The 24,355-nt window shown below is 40.8% G+C and overlaps 1 protein-coding gene across 1 annotated transcript; it reads left to right on the forward strand.

The window, feature by feature from the left end:
• Positions 1–61: 61 nt before the first annotated feature.
• LOC122991071 (neuronal acetylcholine receptor subunit alpha-3-like) lies at positions 62–15,758 on the forward strand. Its single transcript, XM_044364687.1, has 7 exons — positions 62–316; positions 10,741–10,880; positions 11,022–11,066; positions 11,162–11,271; positions 11,860–12,067; positions 12,335–13,345; positions 14,639–15,758. Exons 1-7 carry the CDS (start codon positions 259–261, stop codon positions 14,762–14,764), a joined length of 1,698 nt encoding a protein of 565 aa, XP_044220622.1. The 5' UTR covers positions 62–258; the 3' UTR covers positions 14,765–15,758.
• The last annotated feature ends 8,597 nt before the right edge of the window (positions 15,759–24,355 follow it).

The raw sequence follows: 24,355 nt of genomic DNA on the forward strand, positions 1-24,355 counted from the left end.
TTGGCCCGTGGGTGAGTGGGTGGGTGAGTGTAACGCAGGGACGAAGGGAGGGAGGGGGAAGGCGGGACGTGCTGAAGTTATCCATGTCGGGAGAGCGCACCGCGAGTCCAACCTCTCCACGCTCGGGAGCGCAAAGGAAAATGTTGCACTAATCTATTCTTGAGGCTCCATAGACGTCTTTAGTAGGTTATCGACAAGATCTCATTCATTGTCATCCTCTTTTATCCACAGAAAGCATCGCCAAGCGCCGATGCATCGATGATTTTCCCCGGGAAACTAACAAACGTCCTCCTGCTGGTGCTCCTGGCAGCGCAAGGTAAGACACAGCGCACCGTGGATCGGTGCTGGACTCACAAAGCAAAAAAGTGGCATTATACTCGTTACTATAGGTGTGACATCACTTTGAATTTATAGGTCAAGTGAACGGTTACATATGTTTTAAGTTATCTTTAGTCGTGTTACCTCCTAAAATCAGGGAAAATAATCCGTGTGTATTCCCAACCCAGAGAATGAAAAGCTTGGTAAAAACTGTGCGGATGATTTAATCTGCAGAAAACAGGCTAAACTTCACTTCAGTTTATTAACCAAGCTGGATGACATGGTTATAAACGAAACTTGAACGGAACGTGATGGTGACAAATGCAAGCACGTTTAATAGCTGCAGGTGACATATCAGTTTGTGCAATTATTCGACGTTTGCTGCTTCTTGAATATTCTGTCATCGAGAGTTCAAGCGCGCACAACTCCCAGAAAAACAGGAGCTGATGCTGAAAGTGAGAAAAGTCTCCTCCCACATTGTCATTAAGGATAGTGTGCGCGTCCTTGTGCGTGCTGCTGTTCCATCGACAACCTTTCCTATTTATTTCAGACTGACGGAGACAACTTTGTCTTCTCCATCATGAGTATTTGTTCTTATCTGAGAAAAGTCACTCGTTCCAGCAAAATATTATATCCTAAATGCTCTCAAAACTTGTAGAGTCACTGTCATATAGCAGAGAGTCCACTTACAGGACGCACGGAGTCATTTAAACAATATATTCTCACATGCACCCTGGTATCAGTTTTCTCTGGAGATGATGATCTGCGATCGTGACAAGTCACATTATAGCCGATACCTCAGGCCCTGGAGCGACTGTGAAGCACCCATCCATGCACAAAACGAGCTAACACATGCATGACATACTATATGTCTCTCCAGCTGCAGCCCAATGAGTGTCAATGCTGATTTCATCCCTGTATCTCCCAGATGTGCAGGGGATGTCCCCTTCACACACAGAGGTCAGAGGTCATTGTTAGGTGCAGGAAGGAAGAACCTGGAGCTGCTGGGATTTGTGTCGTGTTCATAAGCACTTCAGCAGGGCAGATGCTTGCCAGTAGTAGTTAGCATGTAAACTCATCCTGATGCCACATCAAATTTTAAGTCCAAAGTATAAGTAAAACTGTATGATTTCCTTGGTGGTTTAATTTAATATCAGCTAAATCGCAGCTCTGGCAAGTTGTCTTCTTGTTTTTCTCTCTGTGTGTGATCCTTTTCTTTCTTTCCTCTTCCTCTTCCAAAAAATCACCTCCATGCATATTTTCTTGTTTCTAACCTCTTTTGTTCATGTAAGGCTGCCAGTCTCCTATAAGCTTTAAAACAGCTAGTTTTGAAGTGAGGTCCTTGAGTATGTCCCATGGGAGCTCAAGCAGAACAAATAATAGTTTAATGCTTTAAAACTAAACTTTTGAGCTGCGTTCACATGTAACTGAATGGTTATTTTAATCTGGAATTTCATCTCATTCACATCCGCAAAGAGTACGAAGGTTCCTTGGGAGATTGTCTGTACCATTGGGAGCACCAAGTGTAATGGGAATCCATGTGGAGGATAAAATAACTCTCTTTAAAGTGGTAATATGTCTTTGGCAGCACTTTTGTTCTAAGTTCTAGCTGTTGCTTCTGCACTTTCCTAGGCTGTCAGTCAAACAGTGTGGGATGTACTGAAGCGTGTTTTTCTGTTGTTGATGTTTGAGTTACTATAGGTGCCCCTCGTTTCTCGGTCTGTTCAGGATTGGTGGGTAATGCTGCTCATACTAAATACTTGTGTCTTTTTTAGCTTGCTCCCAAAATGATGAGAAACTTTTCCTGGTAAAGAACCTACCGCTGCGTGCTTTGAGCAGAGAATGTAAGAGCTTTTAATTAATCCGGATATAGGTTGGATCACTGCTGTCTTATATGAGAATGTTGTGATTTTTTACTTTAAAGCCCAGAGTGCAGCAGTGAGTTTGTCCCGGATGTGGTACCCAGAGTCCCTCCCTTGGGAGCAGCACTAAGTGCTTTCGTATCGTCACGCTCCAGTCGTCATGTAAAAGACGCTGGCTTCACACATGCTGTAACCTGACGCAGACTCAGAGCCAAGTGGAAGGGATGTGTCTCTGTGTGACACGTGGGATGGACACCCTCGCTTGTCTCTTTCTCTACTGGAGAGATTTGCCACAGCTGACTGCTTTGTTGCTTTGCCCTTGAATTGGGCGAATTTCAAAAGGAACAAGCCAATGTCAATGTGACAATGTCAATACTCTAGCAGAAGAACAGATTTTACTTATGTGAAAGGAAATCCACTCTGTGTCAATACTAGTCAGAGGCAATTCACTCTGCTATTTGGGATAAAACCCAGATAAATGAAAAGATTCTGCCCTCGTCTTCCTCTTTACCCCCATTCTGTCCTCCACCTCTTCTCCCTCCTTCCCTCAATCCCTTATTGGCTGTATGATTCTAAACAGGGCTGTGTATGCAGATAAGTGTCTGAAAAACACACATCGACACACACATGCTCCCAGTGGGGGTCTGATTAGTGAGCTACAGAAGGTATTGTCTCCTGCCATCCAGAATTGGATGATTTGTCCCCATACAGAGGAAATGCTGATCCTGCAGTCCATGGGATTGGGGTCTTTTAGTCCAAAATAGAATCTGGTTTGAGTAGCTTGGAGGTACGAAGTACAGGTTTGTACAGCATGTAGGGTTGTTATTTGGAGTTATGACACAGCCCCACAGTCACAGCCTTTGGGATAAATTGTGGTGGACATCAGCATATTTCAGGACTAGACTGGTTTCTTGAGGTTTGGGATTTAGCTATTAAAATCAGTGAAACTGCACAATGCTTTTTTTGCCTGCATTATCTTTAGCAGAAACAGCTAACAGAAATGTCCAGCCATGCCGGCATTATACTGATCTGAGCCGCATTATGTTTCAGGCCTGACCCTTTATCTCACTTTGCTGTGCATTTTAATAGGCTGCAGCTGCGTGTTGACAGCGTAAAGAGGATCTGCCTTTTCCGATAAGTTCTGCAGCAATGAATGCAGGCTGCCAACGATAAAAAAAAATACTCAAAGGAAAGAAAAAGTCACCACAACTGATTGTCTTAAATCAGTGGAGGTTGCGGTGTGTGTGTCTTTTCTTTCAGCAGTATTTGAAATGGTTTATATTAAGCCTCTGTTGCTTTTATCTAAGTCTGCTTGTATGCAGTTGTCTGCTTGCATCACAGCATCATCAAGAATATTTGCTGCTCTGCCCAACTTAAATGCTCTTCTGAGCTTGGAACTACAGAGCAGCTCTCTGATTTCCCTCCCAGAAGCAATATAGTTACATTAAAGTCTTGACAGGCAATCAGTGTGTATGTGTGTGTTAGTGTTTGTGTGGCTTAAGGACTGTGTGGTGGCTTGAGGATCCTCTTAACACGATTGTCGTGTGATTATTGCAACCGAACCCCCCCCTCCCCTTCTCTCGCACACATACTGTGTAACCACCACAGGCAGAGGCCTTATTCCACCCCCTATGGATTGGCTTAAACCATCATACTTCCCCCCGACACCACCACACACACACTTTCTATCTCTTTTCACATACACACAGACATCCTCTTCCAGACAGCCCTGCTCCCGGATTCCTCTGGGACATCTTGGTCTTCAGTGCTGGCAATGAACTGAGTCACGCTTAAGTATGAAGGGAGAGAGTGTGAGATGTGGGTTGAGCAAGACAACATAGGCTTCAGGTGCAGAGAAGGACATTCAAGCATTTCATCCCCTACTTTTTTCCTCCACTTCTCCTTCTGACCCCTGTCCATTTTCTTTTGCCTCTGATCCTCTATTGCTTTGTTGTGTTCTACTCTGTCAAGCTCATAACACACAATGCAGGCTATTACAGGTTGCAGCCTGGTGTGCTGTGACATTAATCGTCTATTTTATTAATAAATCCTTCAAAATATGCCATAGCTTATATAGTATACTGGTCCAACAGTGTAGTTCTACCTAAGTAAGCCCTCTACTATTACATTTTCCATTACTTATCCATGTCTGAGTCATGGAATAACAGCACAGCTGTTTCCTTCCTTTTGATGGATCCAGAGAAAATCTCTTCAACATGCCCTGGTTCTGCTCCAAGTACTCCTCCCATTTGGTACACCTCCTCCTTCAGAGGCACTCAGCTGGAGTGTTCTCATGCCGCGTTCACATCATATGGGACAGATGATGGAGATGGGAAAGATTCTCATGTTTACTACTTGCTGGCATTCACGTCATCAAGAGTGTTGAATGATTACAGAATCAGTCGTGTGAAGATTCAAATACTGTGCATTGACAAAATAACACCATATCCATTACACTGAATGTTGGTCTTTGGCTAATGTGCAGAATCCACATTTCTTTGGTTTTCAAGCACTTCCATATTACTAAATGCCACGTCATAATTATGACTTGGATGTTGACTTCTTACAAGTTGGAAGCTTGTAATTATGATAACTCTGATATAACCTGAACATGGCATCACCAGGTTGCCTGGTAGATTGCGATTGGCTGTCTATCTGATCATCTCATTTATCACAGCTATGAATGTTCACTGGAATTCAAATGTCATGAAGAGTGTCTATCGTTCTGTTGTCCTTATTCTATCTCTGAGCTTTTCAAGGGAAATTTCATTGGAACTTATGTTGACGTCTGAGTTCACTCTTTCTCAATGCCATTACATGTTCATTTCTTTTGGTGTTGAGTTACAGAAGACTATCACCATGTTGTCTGTTTGATACATGCAACAACATAAGCGTGAATGTGAGGGGTGACATGCTGGAATCAGACTACACATTATTTTTGTCATAGGGTCATGAATACTTGCTGTGACATGTCCAAGAGATATATTCAAGATAATTCATAGCTTATAGATGATCAGGGAAGAGGTGCAAGGGACAGACTTACATCTTGCAGCAACAGTAACATGATTCCTTCTTCGCATGTTCCTCTCATGTGTACAGATGTGCAAAGGAAAAATGTTTTGAGCTCCTGTTGGTTAACATCACAGAACATGTAGTAGAAGTTGTCACACAAAGCAAGAGAAGGCACAAAAATTCTGACATGCTGCTCTTTTTGTCGGGGTGTTGTGAGGCGACCAGTCTTCCACCATGACAGATAAAACAAACTCGAAGATCATTTTCGTAATCCGTCATGTCTATCAGCCATTATCTGGTTGATATCAGTCAAGTTAAAAATTTCTGACTGATTAAGTTTTGTTCTGAATTTTGAAAATAAACATATTATAGGGGTTATATATATATTTTGGGCTACTTACATGAGCCGTTTCACCATTAGATCACCTTTACATATAGAGAAATGTTTCTCTTTATAAATGTGTTTATTCACATATAATATCTTATTCTGACCTCAAAACGCATACACAAGTGCAAAACAGGGACGCAAGAAGCTACTGAATTTCATGCGTCAGTGAAAAAATTCATATGCTGTTCAGAGTGAGTCAAATCAAAGGTGAAAGGACATACTGGACATAAATAGGAACATATGCATATGCAGGCACACACACACGCACACACACACACACAGTTACATGTATGGTCTTCGTATAGGCAATCCCTCATACATGAAGACACACATAGGTTAAAACATGCAGCATATGCATAATGGGATGGCCACAGCACAGGCAGTAATCACTGTGGATCCTCTAGTGCGTCATTCACCATGTCACAGTCAGGCCATCAAAAACCCTGGAGAGCAGAGACACGCTATCTAGTTTTTCTCTGCTTATTCTTGCTGTCACTTTCTCCCCTCTATCTCTCCTCTCACACATACTGCCAGCAGAATATTATTGGAGGGTAATTAGTTCCTTCAGAGTGTCCACCACTCGCTCTCGGGCTCATCCTGTTAAGCACATGCCTGATCAAAGAGCTTCCCGCAAGCCACAAGTCTTTCTGCTCAGCTTTAGGCTCCTGTAGTCATGAGAGATGGGAATGGACTCACTGTTTAGCTCGCTAATTCTAAATCAATGTAGCTTTTTAAGGGTGAAATGCGTGACTGCTTGACTTGGCTTCATCCGTGTCAGAACAAAGACTTGTCACTTTGTTGCCACATCACAAAAACTGGGGATGGAAAGAGTCCACGTCTGTTAAAATGAAACACGCCTGTCATGCTGATTTCATTGTTCATCATCAGACACAAATGCGGTCTTGTCTACAGTGATTAACAACTTTGTGTTAAAGCTTTAGACAAGTGAGTTTGTTACATATACACACAGTTATTTTTAGATGTCGTTTGTGGTTTCAGGAGCAACTTTGCCCATTTTTTATATGTGCACTTGCTAGACCTTTAAGCCCTATATGGAAAACATTATTTGAATGACCTGTCTATACTTCACATATTACGTAGTATACATTCACTACAGCATGTTACTATGTCATACAGTTGCTATAAAGAATGCATATCTTCTTCATAAAACATCCTAAACCATGAATGTTTTATCACTCACTGCTTGTTCCTCTCACATGCACACTCATAAATACACTCTTGTACCACACAAATTAAATTCCTACATCTAAAACCCTTCGTTAAATACCAGGGAGTGTGGCGAGCAGTAAAAGTATCAACTGAGATGAAAGGGCAAAGGTTACAAATAACTTCCTTTAAGTGAAGGCTACTTAAGATCTCCAGTGGCAGAATAAAGGAAGGGAATTAAGAGAGTGGCTATGCTGACAGAGTGAGAGAGAGAAAAATATTGGCTTAATTTTTTTTGTCACAGTGAACAAAAGGTCCAATTAATTGACTGATTATAATTGCCCTGGTTCCCCCTCACCCAATTAGAGGCTTAAAGAAGGTTGTGGGAATGCAGCGGGCAGTTTTTAAAGCAGGTACCAAGAGCTGAAATTACACAAGTGTCTCGGGAGAGAGGCCTTTTCATTACGCTTTAAGACTCAGCTCGCCTCTGCCAGTGACCTCAGAAAACTTCTTGAGAGTTTTGGAGTTGCTCTATAATGCAACTTCTTACTCATGTAGCATTAAAACCAGAGCTGATGTTTTAATCTTTTTTTGAGTTAATCATCTTCTTACAATACTTGTTAAAATTAAGCAAAGAACTTCACTGAGATATAAGCTTGCCTGAACCTTCTCCCATATATCCACTACTCCAAATGTTATGGCCACATTGCCTTCATCTGGGTGGTGATCCTGATCAGTGCAGTGAGTCTGGTGACAGCAATACAGCTGAAAAATGTTTTGAGGAACAAAGATAACAGTGAAAAAGCTGTGTGACCTGATTTTCATTGTGTGTGCTCCATCTGAGTTTGAATTTTATAGGTGCATGTGAGGTGTTTGAAAGTTGCAACTCAGTAAAATTTAGTGGAGGGAGTGATAAAGATTTGAACTCAGATGTATGTGTTTTAATAGATATGGATGAATTAAGTCATTGCATATTCTCCCTTCTGCTGCATCATTCTGTTCATTTTTATGGTGTTAATATTGTCTTGGGTCACATATGTGAGTGTGTTTGGTCGTTGTTTTATGTGCAGCAGATGTTGTGATTATGTAAGTGTTGTGAGGGATTTTTTTTTTAGCTCAGTAAGGTGAGGTTACCACCCCTGAGCTGTGTTAGTCCCCTGTAATGTTAAATCAAAACAGTTGTTAAAATCTCTAAAAGGCCGAAGAAGTGTTTTAATTGTGTTTATCATTTTTAGACTCTAACCTTTACATGCTTCAGATTCACGTTGCCCTCGGTCAGTCAGATACCCCTTCAAATGAACTAATGAGGGATGAGTTTCACTTACCTTGTTATTTCCCTGGCCTTTTCCCTGAACATGAGCAAATGAACAGGTCTCAGGAAATAAGAAACCAGACAGACTGTAATCTGGGAGGTCGGCATGACATCAATATAAGTGTACTCCCAGTGGCAATAAATGGAAGAACTGCTTTATGACTTTATGGACGGTGCATATGAAATATTTGTTCCAGCATATAGATTCTTAAAAAAAGATGTTTTATGAAAGTAACATCCCTATTTCAAGTTCACTTTCAATGTGAATGTGTTTGTTATAGTGTCTTATGTCAGTGGAAAACATGCACATTACTAATATGAAAGTAGAGAACATATCAGAAATAAAAATACAGTTAACACTCTTGGGTAATGGAGAAGGTCCTGTGGGCAAATAAATTCATTATAGTTAATCCTGCTTCTGGTCTCCTCTCATTTTTGAGTCCACAAAAACAACAACCACCTCCTAATTAACTGAGCCTACACTCCATCCATGCTAGCATAGTTCAACTAGTTCAGTAGCTTGCCATCAATCATCAACCATTGCAGTTTATATTTCTAATTATATTTCATCAGTTTTTCAACTGTTACTGTGAAAATATTCTCTCCAAGACACATTTTGGGTACAAAAATATGAATATAACCTGCACAGTACTGCAGTTATTATTCCTCCTTGTACAAGTTTCAGTATTAAGACATGACATACACATTTTTGAGATATGATAATGAAGATGACGAATAAATTGACAGGGGGGAAAAAATGTCAGTGTAAGGTTGTCAATCAGTTGCAAATGCTACTGGTTTGTAGAGAGTTAACTGACTTGCCCTGATAGAAAGTGTCCCATTAAAGGACCATGTTTTATTTAGTTGTTGTCAAGGAAACAAACCTTTTTAGCGAAAGCAAGCGTAGCTATTTGTGTATATATGGGTTGCGCCCCATTTGCCCTCTTGGTGAAGCACATTCTTTTCCATCCATCTAATGGTTCATGCAGCTTGGTAAGTGCAAGTTTTATGGTTTGGGACTAGTGCTGAATGCTGTGTGCATCCTTTCTCAACTTGAAAGCTATGATGGGAGTGGTTGATGTCTAATTTTTAAAAAATGTGTTTTAATTATTGCTTTTTGTCCTCCATATTTGTGCCGAAGCGAAACTGAGCAGTCAGTATTCAAAACAGAGGAGCTGACTATGAATGTTTCCAGGCTTGACATAGACTGGACCAAACTTTGTGTCTATTGTGTTTAGTTAGCAGATGACAGAGGTGACAGGAAATGGAGGCACTTTATATGATGAAAGGAAAAGAGAAAAAAGAGGAACGCAATGAAGGAAATATGGGATGAAGAAACTGTGATGAAGATACTGAAGGAGGCAGATAAAGAGAGATTATGTGTGTTTTTATGTTTTTTAGAGGTGTATAAATAGTAGAGAGGATTTGCAGTTTCTTGAAGCCACCAGCATTTCTGAGGTTGTGCTGGTGGTTTACTGTACTGTCCCAAGTGAGGCAACATTTTCTGCTTGGACAGGCGTGGCGTGGGTCTATGTGCCATCCGAGGCACCAGTGTTACTAGTGGCAGCTTTCCACAATATGACCTTCAGAGCAGCCGTACAAAGTACAGATACACTGCACATACTCACACACAAACACACACAAACACACACACACGTCTGCAGACACACTGAGGCCAAAGGCGTAGCATTCTTTTTTTGTCAAAGCATCTTGTGTTTACAGATTTCTTAAAAGCTTTGCCTTCACTGTGTAAACATGCAAGTGCAATGCCTTTTATCACTCAATTCAGTCTGTCACAACCCTCACTCCACCCAGAGCAAAGAGACATTGATTAAACAGTAAAAGGGTCAAACTGAAACAGATTTTCCATTTTACCTCTTACCCTTAGTAGCATTTAGAGATGCATGTAGATTTGGCGTTATGTGCCTAGGATGTAAGCCATCTCTCAATGGAAGTGAAAGGAATTTAGTTTGTGGTGTTCAAAGTAAAGGATGGTGTTGTGTGTGAAATTTCCCAACGTATTTTTTTTAATGCTTTACAGTAAACACCATAAACAGAATTTAAAGCTGAAGTGCTGGACATTTGTCTCCCCCTCTGGCAGTGAGAGTAATTACAAAAACACTGTCGGCACGTCATAGAATCTGCCGTAGCCGACTCAGTTGCTACTGCTGCGGCTGTAAAACGGTGGATAAATTTAACTATCAGAATTTGATCCATTTGCTCTGATTACATTTGGAAAGTCTAGAAGAGCTGCATAATTATATTATTTTATCCCCATTCAAGTTAGCAGAGGGCTAACCAGAAGTTAGCTGGCTATACCAGCGGAAATCTCTAGTGCGCATGCCTTGCCGATAGAGCATGTGCAGTATGCATTCATCTGGCCAGCGTGGGAATGTTAAACCGGACACCAGATTAAAATCTCTGTAGCTGTACTGTGAAATACAGAGAGATTTATCTGGCGGTGATAGGCTTAATCAGCATTGTGTGAACTTGTTTGGCAAGGGCTTGAATGTAACGGATGTTCATTATGTAAAAGTTCTGCACTGCAGGTTTAATTCAACTCCATTATCACAGGAATAGCACTTGCTAGTGTTAAAAAAGCACTGACTTTGTAGAGCGAAATTGGGACTTAACTTTGTTCTTATTCTCTTCCCATTTCTTTGTCTCTTGTCTTTCATTAGGCTGTTTTTCATCTAAGGCAGAGGACAGATTATTTCGGAGGTTGTTCCGCAGGTACAACCAGTTCATCCGACCAGTGGAGAATGTATCTGATCCAGTCACAGTGGAGTTCGAGGTGTCCATATCTCAACTAGTCAAAGTGGTAAGGATTTAGAGAATGAATACAACAACTCATTCTCTCTAAATGAAGAAATCATGTGTATTATTATATTTTTAGAGGCATGTAATTCATCCTTAAGTTCCTCATCTCTTGCCGTCTAATTTGCCTTGTCTGTCGTCACAGGATGAGGTGAATCAAATTATGGAAACCAATCTGTGGCTCAGACATGTAAGTAATGTTCATGTCTCATCCTTCATGGGTTGGCTTCAAATTATGTTTCAGTGAATTATGTAAAGACTTCATTGTTTCTATCTGTTTTTCAGGTCTGGAATGACTACAAACTGAGATGGATCCCTGTTGAGTACGACGGCATTGAGTTCATACGAGTTCCATCCAATAAGATTTGGAGGCCAGACATTGTTTTGTACAACAAGTAAGTCTGAGTACACAAATGTTAAGAGGTGAAAAGCTCTGACAATTTATCATGTAGTTCAGTCCAACCTATGTGTTAATGGATTACATGGATTACAGGACATGAAAATAAAGCCACTCCACCAATTAGCTGAGCTTTTGAAAGCAGAAAAATGTTGTCAAATAACACACCTAATCTTTACAAAGAAATGTGTGCAAACTGCTGTCACTGAAATCAACTATGTCATGTGTTCACCCAGTGTGTCACTTTTCTGTGAAAAGCTAGATGATGTGTGCCATGTGTGTCACTTCTGCTCCAGTTTTTGGCATTGAGGCTGTCGCAGCTGAATTTAAATAGACATCACCCATCATTAGGCACCCACTTGGCACCCACTTGGTTGTTGTAGCCATCAGTTGGTTCTGATAAATAACTGGACAGTAGAAACTTTAATAACTTTTTTTCTCAGTCCACATTTCTTTATACTTCTTCTGAAATGCTAATGGTATTTCAGTTATTTATGCTCACCATCTTCTGACCTTTACAGTTAAATGTTGTAATGGCCTTTAAGTGAAATGGCATTTACATCCCCTTGAAAATGCTCTCTCATAGTGCTGTAGGTGATTTCTTAGTGGAAGACAAGACCAAGGCTCTGCTGAAGTTTGATGGCACCATCACCTGGGTTCCTCCAGCTATTTTCAAATCCTCCTGCCCGATGGACATCACCTACTTCCCCTTTGACTACCAGAACTGCTCCATGAAATTTGGCTCCTGGACCTACGACAAGGCCAAGATTGACCTGGTGCTCATTGGCTCAAAGGTCAGAGGAAAAGTCAGACGGCAATTTTATTCTACATGACACATTTGCAACACAATATTCCTTTTGTAATAACTTTGCAATCATAGAAATATTAGCAGGAACATTTCAATACTGAGCCACAAATACCTTTTCATGTGATCACGTCCTCTAAAGTGGCAATACACTTTAAACTGACTTGATTTTAAATTTTCATACACAGAAACTGTAGGTAAGAAAACAATTTTCCTACAAATAACTTCTATTTACTTCACGTTTACATTTCACCAGGTGAACCTTAAAGACTTCTGGGAAAGTGGAGAGTGGGAGATCATTGATGCACCAGGTTACAAGCACGACATCAAGTACAACTGCTGTGAGGAGATCTACCCGGACATCACCTACTCCTTCTACATCCGCCGGCTGCCACTCTTCTACACCATCAACCTCATCATCCCCTGCCTCCTCATCTCCTTCCTCACAGTGCTGGTCTTCTACCTCCCGTCTGACTGTGGGGAGAAGGTCACCCTGTGTATCTCTGTGCTCCTCTCCCTCACTGTGTTCCTGCTGGTCATCACCGAGACCATCCCTTCAACGTCACTCGTCATCCCTCTGATCGGCGAGTACCTCCTCTTCACCATGATTTTTGTCACGCTCAGTATTGTCATCACTGTCTTTGTGCTGAATGTCCACTACCGCACCCCCATGACTCACACAATGCCAGAGTGGGTGAGGGCGGTGTTCCTTGGGGTGCTGCCCAGGGTGATGCTGATGAGGCGGCCTATCGACCAAGGCTGCTCCTCTTCTGCCAGTATCACAGGAGGCACGGGAGGAGCAGGAGGAGGAAGCAGCGGAGGGAACAAGAAGAGAAAGAACAGCCTGGGAGGAGGAAGTGGCACGGGAAGCGTAAGCGTTGGAGGTATCACTGGGGGTGTAGCGTGTCCACCGCTGGATGGTGGTGCAGGTGGAGGAGGGGCCTCCTCAGCTGGCGGCTCCATGAACTGTGTGGAGTATGGTGAAATGAACCGTGACATGAACCGGGATATGAACAGAAGGTGCCCCTACAGAGGCAAGGAGGTACCGACTCCTGTCCCTCCCCCAATGGTGCCCCCTCCTCCTCAGGCACACCAGACCCAGGGGCCCCAGGAGTCGGAGCTGCCCAAAGTACCGAGGCCATTGAGTGCCCCATCGCCGGTGAATGCTGTGGTTGCCTTCTCCGTGGTGTCACCAGAGATCAAGCAGGCCATCGAGAGCGTGAAGTACATTGCCGAAAACATGAGGACTCGCAACAAAGCCAAAGAGGTATCATAATAATATTTCCAGAAACGCAGGATTATTTTTTAAGAAAAATAACATTTAATCCTGAATATGAGATTGATTGGTTTGTTAAAGCCAAAACCTGTATGTTTCTTAATCAATAATAATAATTGATATAATTATATTTATCTGTCTGGCTCTCTATCCTGTCAGTTGATGGTGCTATTGCCCTCTAACTTCATTACTTCACTAATAATAATAATATTTATGTTCATATTTTCATTTCATACTAAGAACATGTGAATCAACTTCACAAAGTGACAGTAGTGTGTTTTGTGAATGTTGTATTTTGAATATGTATAAGGTATTGTTTTCTATTTTAGGTTGGAATTTTCTAATTATCTAGGTTGGAAATTTCTAATTTGCCAAAGCTACTAAAACATATTCTGCCTACCAGGACTTAAAGAAGTAAACAAACATAAATAGTTAGCCTTGTGGAGACCAGATTTTTATCCCCAGATTGAAGGTGAGTCCCCATATTTGATGATATGAACATAGTGTCCCCACTATGTACATAGCACTCACAAGACACACATAGGTGCACACACACACACACACACACACACACACACACACACACACACACACACACACACACACACATGCACACACACGCACACACGCACACACACACCACACAGTGTGTTATCTCTGCTAGTTTATACCTAGCTTGGTAAATGGTGCTGAAACCATTTACACGGAGCTATAAAGGGAGTGTAAAGCTGCTTGTTTGTTGCAGATGGAAGGCTTTGTGTACGCCTTCCTCACACTCTGGATGGTCCTGATATGTTTGTTGCTTCATCTCCATCTCTTCTTAGCAAAGCGCTGCTCTTTCTTTGATGCCATACTGCCTCTTCGATAGGCACACAATGGCATTATGGCCACTGCAGCCATGATCCATTTGTACACAGCTGACTGATCATGGAATACTTATAAACAGTATACCAAACACACACACTGTCCGTACAAATGAACCCAATAACCACATAGAAACATGGTAGTAAACATTGGTGGTTCTCTCTGCCTGTTTTACACAGAAACACACCTCATAGCTATAAAGCTCTGGTGTTGACACAGTGACAGTGAATGTGAGCATTTGTGTAATTGCTCAAAATTTCACAATTACCATTAAGGAAAGGTCACTTGGAATCTTTTAGGGAGGAGAGAGAGAAAAGTGCTATTGCATATGAATTTGTGTGCCTTGGATATTTTGTATTTTCTCTCTCTCACACACACATTTCAGAGAAAGTTCTAAATCATCTCCTTTCCTCTCCTTAGGTGGAAGATGACTGGAAGTACGTCGCCATGGTCATAGATAGGATCTTCCTTTGGGTTTTTGTGACAGTCTGTGTGCTGGGAACTCTGGGACTCTTCCTTCAGCCACTCATCAGCTTCTTAAAATGAGACACTTTGGTCTTTGTCTTCTTTCTCTTTCTCTTTTTGTCTATCTCATCCTGTCTCTGTAACCCACTTGAATTACTGTGGGAATTATGCTTCCTGCAGCTCTCTCACATCAAACACTGGACTCTCTTTATTTCTCCTTTTCTATCTTTTTTGTCCCTCGTCTTTCACTATCTTGTTCTTCTGCGGGACTCTTATCGTCAGCCATCACTTCTTAGCCCTCAGCTGTCTGTTTCCTCACATGACCTACCCAGATTACCCCAATTATCCTTTGCCGTACCCCATCAATGCACATGCAAGGCTGTTATCCAATTTCCTCCTCTACGTCACTATTTTTTCAGACATCTCATCAGACATCACCTTTCCTTTCTTTGTTTTTCTCCTCTCCTGTGCCATGCTATGACCTCCCACTGCCTATAGCTTATTTCTCTCCATCACTCTTATCTTCATCTCACCCACTGTGTCCATTCTACTCTCACTCTATGTGCTTTACTGAAAATGTCAACTAAGTCGTTGTTATTGTACAGTCTGTACATTTTTTTATTGTAATTACTATAGAAGGCCCTCTCAGAATGAAAAAACAACAAGAAAGAAAAATCTGAATATAGACATTGAGAGTTTTACAGTAGCACTTTGTCATTGTAAGTCAGTGCAATAAAGACAATACGCTTTGGAGAAATGTGGTACAGTACTTTTTTTTTTCAATACCTGCAATCACCTTTCTTGTGTCTTTGTACAAATCTCTGTAAAATACAAGTGAGTAATGCATGGCCTCTGAGAAGGACACTGGCTATTTCTGTACACACATGATACTGTGTTTTCCACATGTGGTCACAATAAGTATAAGTATGCATCGCGCATGAATTCACAACAGTGCAAATGTACAAGGTATAGAGACTCTTTGTATTGCACAATGTAGATTAAATCTGTAAAAAGACTTAAAATGGCCAAACTGTCTCAAGTCATTTCTAATAATAAAGAAGGTCTCAGACTCAAACTGTGTGGAGTTTGCGTGTTCTCCCTGCGTTTGTTTGGGTTTTCTCCAGTGCTCTGTTTCCCTCAAGCAGTCCTAAAACATGCAGGTTAGGTGAAATGGAGACTGCATGCTGGGATTGCCCCCATGAACCTTATCAGCATAAGATGTAGAAAGGAGATGGATGAATGAATGGATGTTGAAAAAAAGAAAAAGGCCATCTCAAAAAGGCCAGAATCAAGTATGACAGATCAGTTTCACATTAAATACTTATTAAAACAAGATTGCATGTATGTTAATGTCTGCCTGTCTACATGTTGTAGTCCTGCTTGAGAACGAAGGCCCTCTGACCTCATGTGTAATTGCATTAAAGTGTGTATGTACAGATAATGGCAAAGGGTATAAGGAGAGGGAGAGATGATGCAGAAGGAAGAAAGGAATGAGAGAGGGAAAATGGAGAGAAAATATATGAAACCATAGTGTAGTTACAGTTACCAGAATAGGTCACTGGAAAGGATCGCTGGTAGCTTATAGGCGAAATGAAACTGTTATTTTCCTTTTGAGGCAAAAAATGTCCAACACAGGATTTGGATAATTGGCATGTTGGTCAACATCATTAACTGCTGTGAACATATAAACATAATAATTATCCAGTTTCCAGTAGATCACTTGCTGCAGTGCTCCTTTTTTTCGTTTGCATTTACTATGTTGAGTGACAGCAACTTGCAATAACTAAATAAGAGCACTGACGTTTTAGCAACCGAGTCTTAAGGGTTGACATACCGAGGATATGTGTCGCTTTTTTAAACTCTCAAGTGTCAGATTGCATTAGCATTTCCATATTTATTACAAGAGAGAGATGAAACAACTGTGGTCCTTTTAATATTTCAGTAATAGATGACAATGAAAGCAACTGTGAAGAGTATTGCAACTGATTAAAAGAAGACTTCACAGGACCTTTCTGTTCAGCACCACAACACACAAGCAATAAGATGGGCAATGCAAATGCAGTAACTTGAATTTAATTTTTCCTGTTGTTTAGCAGCTCTGACCGGGTTTGGTTCAATGCGTCACTCTTGAGTCAATGGCTGAATATGCCATAATCAGCGTATGTGTTTTGAGATCCTTGAAAACATTTCCAAATGGATTTTTGATTAAATCATTGGCCATTTATTTAGCTTTTACTGCAGCTATTTGAAAAATTTTACAAAAGTAGAATATAATTTTGCATAGTTACAGATTTGTATTGCACTATTGCACAAGTCTTTCACTTTTATCAAGCTGCACTAGAGCCAATGATCTGTCAGTGATACATGGGTGATTCTGATGTTTGTATTTTTAAATTTTGTCAAAATTTCCCAAAGACCTGTAGCATAGCCTGTATTATTAGTATGTATGTCCATTTAATGAAGAAACCAGTGGAACTAACAGTGATAAACTTGTGACTGGAAAATCCCCTGAGAAATATGTGTGAGAAAGTGAATGGATATTGCTCAGTCATTCACATATAATGCATCTTTGAGCATCAACTTCTGCAGCTGGGTTTCATAATAACAGGACAGTGAGACCAAAAAGGTGCATATTGAGAGGAGGGCACAGATTTGGAGGATTTGACAAATGAGGCAGAAAACACCAAGAGGGAGGAGTGATAAGAGGAAGGGGTGAAGCTGGCGTGAAACTCCAAAGGTCCTTGCTGACTCTGCAGGGGTCCTAATTTCTATCATCATATAAAAACTCCAAGTGCAGGTACTTTCAAACTAGCATGTAGTGAACAGAACTTACAAGTACCCATGTGTTTGCGTCAAGTTCAGGTTATCTTTATTCTATTTAACATTAGTAAAATGATCAATTTACTTATTCTACTCATCATTTGGTTCATGGCTATGGCTTATTTTTGATTTATTTAATGGTTTATTTTATCAATTGTAGTTTTGGACATTGTAACTGCATATAGTTAAATGCAGTTACAATATCCAAAACTACAATTTGTTCAACAACTTATTTTAGTGGACAGTGTCAATTCAAGACAGTGTCAATGTGAAGACACACAGACACACATATTGATGCACATTGGGTGAAGCGGCCCAAACCCATCTCCAAAGCAAAAAGCACAGCAAAGCATTTTTCTTTGAAGCTTCTCTCTTTTTCTGACTTATCCCTCTCTTGCCTTTCCTCTATCAAAGGTCACGGGTGAGTCTGAATGTGCCTGTCAGCACTGACATACACACACACACACACACACACACACACACACACACACACACACACAAACACACACACACACACACACTGAAATTTCAGGGTGATGTAGGCACATCATGCAACTCTTTCCCCCCTGAAGTCAGATTGGAGTCTGACTCCGTCTTTGAATTGGCCTACCCTGTGGCTCTCTGCAACTCAACCACTCACACTTAATCCCCGCTTGCGTGCACTGAATGAGCGTGTGCACCTGGGGAAGTGAGAGCGAGAGTCTAAGACAGTCTCAGTGTGTGTTTATGTGAGTCCATATGTGCAGCTTGGATCTTCCTACTTGCAGATTATGGAGTGGATTGAATCTAGTTATAAATATGGAGATGCAGCAGCAGCAGAAGTAGCAGCAGCTGTACTACAGATGTACATAGTATCCCATCAGTCTCAGTCTACTGGCTGACAGGGTCACATTAGCGCCTGGCTGCCACAGAATGAAGAGATCAACCAGAGAACCAGCTATTCCAGCTATGTCTGGACAGTATTTGTATGATGCATGCAATTTTCCTAACTGGCTCTCGCCCAACTTTCTGAGATTCTCTTCAAAATTTTAATGAGGAATTAAATAGTCTGACAATGTTATTCTTAACACTTAACACACCACCTGTCCCTCCTAAACAAAGGTCCTGATATTTTTGGCTGTCATAATATTTTCAGAAAGACACACAGGATGGGCTGGGAGTTGCTTTTGAAAGCTACATCCGAATTTGTAATGGTGTAAGTTTCATATTTGAGCGCTGCGCATCTTTCTTGAATGATTGGACTTCAAGTATTTGGTGGCAGTGTGAGCAAAGCAGAGCACAGCAAAGCTCTGGGTGCTAAACTGAGGGATAATACATTATTAAGCCAGCCACATGGATGAATATTTTACACGATTCTTCGCTGTTGACGCCGACTGTTAGCATCGAGCTCCTGGATAGCAGGACTCCAAGATGATGGACTTGTCACAGAGAGTGTGTGTGTGTTTAGGATTTAATTTCACGTTTGCTTCTTATGATTAAGCTTTTGGGAAAAAAATGTATAATTGTGTTACATACTTCACTTGTTTTACATCTTTCATGCACTTTCTAAAAACACCTTGTGTGTGAAATCAAATGGCGTTTTTTTTTTGCCCCTTCTGTGTCTCTTCCTCTGTATTTCCCTTTCAGTCTTCCTACAGTAGTTTGGGGGATTGAGGATGTGTTGTGGAGACATCTGCAGTGAACTAGAGCATGCTGGGAAAAGTTGGGGTGGGGTTGGAGGGTGAGATGGGGGCATACTGCAGAAGGGTAGATGGTGAATTAGGGTAGTCTCTTGTGTCATCATGAGCAGAAGGGTACGTGCCTGTGGCCAGTCGACCATGGATAAGTAAAGGAGACTCTCTTCTAAATAATTCATTCCAATGGGAGCCTTCTGAACACACACACACACACACACACACACACACACACACACATATACAGGGTCCTCTCCCACACATAAATAGTTGCTTCTTGAAGTAGAATATTGCGCGCGCACACTCACCGAACACACACTCACACATGCTCAGAAAGAGCAGGCTTCTAATTTTACTCTCTGATGAATATTTATAGATGGATGAAGAAACATTGTCTTAGAATTTAAAAGAGCATTTTGGTGGAACAAGAGAAAATGCTTCTGGCACCGTGTTGGATTTGAGAGCAAACATCACAGAAATTTAAAGTTATCATCGAGAGAAATGCATACTGTACTTTGATTAAGGGGGAAGTCTGCATGTCTGTGCAGCATGTTATTTTCTTTTTCACATTAGAGAAACCATTTTTTGCCTTGAACTGTGCTGAACAAGAAAGGTGGTAGGGCATATTATTTTTTCCCTTAAATCTTCCCTAAAATGATAATACTGGATGCATTGCTGCTCATTATCACCCTCAGATAATGAATTTATTCTGTTTGTGTTGCTAATGTATTTATGCGCTGTTTGAAAAAAAATACATATGAGGTTATGACAACATAAATTAGAGGTAGAAAATTTAAAAAAAAAAACAGTATGAAGAAATGCAACCCACACTAACTTACCATTTTAGGCTACTGTTGCATTGTCAAACGAGCATGCTAATTGGTGGGGCCCTCATGTTTGTAAGTACAGAGACTACCTGCTGAGTACTGAGGCAATTAACGATAAATAAAAAAATATACACACACCTGTGGGCCAAAACATTTGACATAAAGACAGAAAAATAGAATGAAGAACGAAGAAAGAACCCTTCATTGTTGAAGTGCTTTGTTGTTTTTTGTGTGTGACAGCATTGAAAACTACCCAAACCCCTAGGACATATGATCCATGTGGTGCTCTATAGGCAGAGGATCAGCACCCTGGACAGCGACAGCAGTGATCAGCCCTGCAGATGCCATTTCAGCACCTTGGACACTGGAACACAGAACAGAGCAAAACCCTGAAATCCCACATCACCTGAGAGCACCGTGACATAACTTCAGTCAATCAACTTTATAATCCATTATTTGGATTATGAAGGAAGCAGTGAGGCAGTCAAAAAGTCTCCAATTCACACCCTTTTCCTGTATCACCAGAGAGACTTATATTAATACAACAACCCTGAGTGTTTTTGGAGTCCTTCTTTGTGTGTGTGAGTGAATGTTGTCCCTCTGACAATAAAATAATATCTTTATATTATTACGGTCTCTCACATCTGCTCAAACAGGCTTCCTGAAATGATACTCTATTTTCATAGAGCTATAAAAAATGCTTTGGCAAACTCTCAGAGTTTCAAAACACAGTTTGTGTAGGCTGATATGTCATGCTGTACCCAAAATAGCTGAAATTTTGGGTGATGCTCCATCGAAAATACATCAAAAACTTGAAAGGTGGTTGTAAAAGGTTTGTAGGTTCCGTCTTCATGGAGAAATTGACTGTGGGTCTGCTGAAGTCATGTCAGTTAAAAGGAATCCCAAATGTGTTACAGTTGGCAAAAAACGTCAGCAATAGGTCCAAAGAAACTTCTCAAATCTGTCATGTTACATAATCTACTTCTCGTCTTCCAATTCCTACCCTCAGTATGTTGCAAACACTCAGTTTTGTACAAATGTAGCTATATATGCTACTTCTAGTGGCTTTGAGAAGAACAAGGCCTGAACTGGAAGAGCTTCCATAGTTGTTAGAGTTAACACAGGTACCAAATCTACAATATTTCCTTTTAGATTTAGCACAGGGTGATATATGATTTTATTGATGATTATTATTAAGTGTATAGTGCATCATAATTTAACAGAGGGATAACAGATCTTTACAGGATCCGTTGGAGGAAAAAGCGATTGTACATTTCTAAATCCAACATTTTTGGATTAGGAGTATAAAGTTGGTAGAAATGGGTGGAGATGTCATTGTCCTGCCTACAATAAACAGCAGTTAGACTGATTTTTGGGGGCCACAACAATTGTTCTTGTTACATTATCTGCTAATGTGGTCAGCAGTTTACACATTCAACTTTCCATTTGTATGTTAGAAATCAGGATGAGGATGTAAATACAATGTGAAGTCTTTTGCCAAGAGCTCCAACGAGTCAAGAATTTTCTGATGCCATCGCTACAGCTTCATGTGAATGTGACACATTGCATATGTGGGTGCATGACAGAAGGTGCCTCATTATCTGTCTGTCTTGTCCAGAGGCAGATGAAGGTTACACAACATTTCTGTGACTCTAGATGAGAAATGGAGACTAATTTCTCCCGGGACAGCAAGCACTATGAACTCCTCATGGGCACTGACACACAGACAGACAAAGAGAAAAGAAACACACACCCAGCCCATTCCTCACTGCTGACATCCCAGGGTGAAAAGCCCTGAGGAGCAACCACAGCACAAGAACACACATATTGTACATACACATATACATACAGTTGTATAGCTGCACACAGACAGACACACAAATACAGAGCATGCACAGGCAGAAGAAACACACACAAAATTATGCAAATGCAGATTTACATACATACATATTGGCACACCACACAGGTGGACACACACACACACACACATGCGTGCACACACACAATTATGCATATGTGCACATCACACATGCACAAATACATACACATGCAGTACATAGAGACACTCATGCATATATGCACAAATACAGATGAGACACACAAAGCACAGCTGACTCACATCTGATGTCACATCTGACAGCATCTTTGGTGTGCCAGAGTTTATTCAATCTCTGCCAACTGGCTCGGGACTGAAGTGTTCTGACAGACACACATATATCCACACACATGCACACGCAGACATACACACACAATGAGGGTGCACAATACAATATTTCAAGATGTGTTGAAATACAAAAATATGAGTATAGTTGTGGAAAAATGGATGGTATATAAATCTTATCGATTATGCCTCCCAAAGGGTCCACAGTTCATACATACAATAAATGTCAGAGGGCTCATTTAAATTACATACATCAACACTGTGACCTGTCAGTGGTTTTCATTGCTCCCTGAAATACTGTTTAGTTTAAAAGCGTGTGGACATTGTCATACCAACAAAGTACAGAGATGTGCTTTGTATCTTACTGTAATAATCTTACTGTACTTTAAATTCTCATCCAAGCATCCGAGCAGGCTTCACTTGCGTAATAAAAAGATATATTTTTTCATTTAAAAGATTATGTAATTTGTGTTTTGTACTGAAATCTTAGAAATGCAATACAAAAATTAAGAAACTGTTAAATTTGAATACATCATATTTGCACATTTTATGTCTAATAAATAACTGCTGCCATCACTTAGGACTTAGTAGGTCACTGGCTTACGTTAACCACCTGGATTTAAACCATATCTACTGAATACCTGATCCCAACCCTTACCCATGACTTTAACCTAAAAGTTCATGTCTTTTGTTGCCAAAAGGAATGTGAGTCCTCACAATGTGATTGTGTGAAAAGATGTATATCCACACAACATGAGTTAGACCCAGACACAGACATTGCAATATTATTTTACCTTGTTGTTGCACATGATTGTTGCTCTTCAGCCATTCCTACGTTATCCGAAGGAGACAGTATTGTAATACTGCCTGCCAGGCTTGAGTTTCAAACCATCAGAGGCCTTTTCTTCTCATCTCGTCAGTCAGATGAAAACAAAAGGAAAATCACTGTGAGCCATCTAGATTGAAGTATCATGTTAGTGGTTGATAAATATTTTGTGTGTGTGTGTCTGCTGAGTGAATAAGCTTATTCTGTGACTAACTTTCTCTCCCCTCAATAGTGACTGATGTTGTTATAATTGACATTGGACCCTGAAATTCCTCCATCCAGTACTTTCCCTCTTCTTTCTTGTCTCTGCTGTAACTTTTGACAAAATTTCCAGTGACTTTTTTCCTCTTAGATCTGGTCAGAATCTTTCCATCAAACTTTTGCCACAGATTTTTTTTGGCACTTTAGATGATTGAAATATCAAATAACTCGCATATTATTGATGAGTGGAGATTTTTTGCATCAGATCACTTTAAAGTTCGACTGATTTTGAAAGAAATGTATCCTCTATAAGCTACTTTGAGTTCCACTGATAAAAAAAGCTTTCAAGTTTATCAGGTTATCATTTTAAGTGCTGGTGGTAGCATTAGAGGGCTAATAGTATTAGCATGTGTGAGACCAAAGACTTTGTGTTTTCCTTTGAAGCTTTTGTGAGATTTGACTTCCTTTGCTGTATCCCCATCCTGCTTTTATCACCAGTTATTTAAAATCCTTAAAACAACAAACAGATTAAGATTAAACCTGTGGGCCTTAGGAGACAGGGCTGTTCCTCTTATTTATTCAATATATCTGCACCAAGTCCAATTATGTAGACTTTAATTATGAGCTCAACAACAGCCAGCAGAGGAAACAAAAACAACAGCAACACCACAGCGCACACTCATACACACAAACAAGCTCTAACATTTTGGTAAACACACAGAGATTCAGAAAATGTATTCTCTCACTTTCAGTCTTCTCCCTCTCAGTCACACATTAACTAACACAGACAAATGCACACACACTGTGCAGCTGCCCACAGTCGTCTGGGAAGGGACCGGCAGGTTTCCAGCCCGCGAGAATTTATGTTTCCAAATGATTAGAGGCGAGGCGGACGGGACGATCTCGGAGGCAGCAGCTGCCCGCCCCACGGCTCCAAGTGGAGCAGAAAATCAGGATAATTTCATTGTGATAATCAGCCTCCCGTTATCCCCGTCACTTCAACCCATGGACGAGAGAAGAGGAAGAGCATAGGGGAGAGGGAGTGTATGACAGAGAAAGAGAGAAAAGGAGAGAGAGAGAGAGAGAGAGAGAGAGAGAGAGAGAGAGAGAGAGAGAGAAGGAATAAAAATACAAAAGAGAAAATGTTTGCTTCATGCCTGGTTA

This window comes from Thunnus albacares, chromosome 10 (assembly GCF_914725855.1).
Source record: "Thunnus albacares chromosome 10, fThuAlb1.1, whole genome shotgun sequence".
Lineage (NCBI taxonomy): Eukaryota > Metazoa > Chordata > Actinopteri > Scombriformes > Scombridae > Thunnus > Thunnus albacares.

Coding starts and splice junctions, on each gene's coding strand:
- LOC122991071 (XM_044364687.1), top strand. CDS start 259: ATGATTTTCCCCGGGAAACTAACAAACGTCCTCCTGCTGGTGCTCCTG. Junction 11,067..11,161: donor CCAATCTGTGGCTCAGACAT/GTAAGTAATGTT, acceptor TCTGTTTTTCAG/GTCTGGAATGACTACAAACT. Junction 11,272..11,859: donor GACATTGTTTTGTACAACAA/GTAAGTCTGAGT, acceptor GCTCTCTCATAG/TGCTGTAGGTGATTTCTTAG.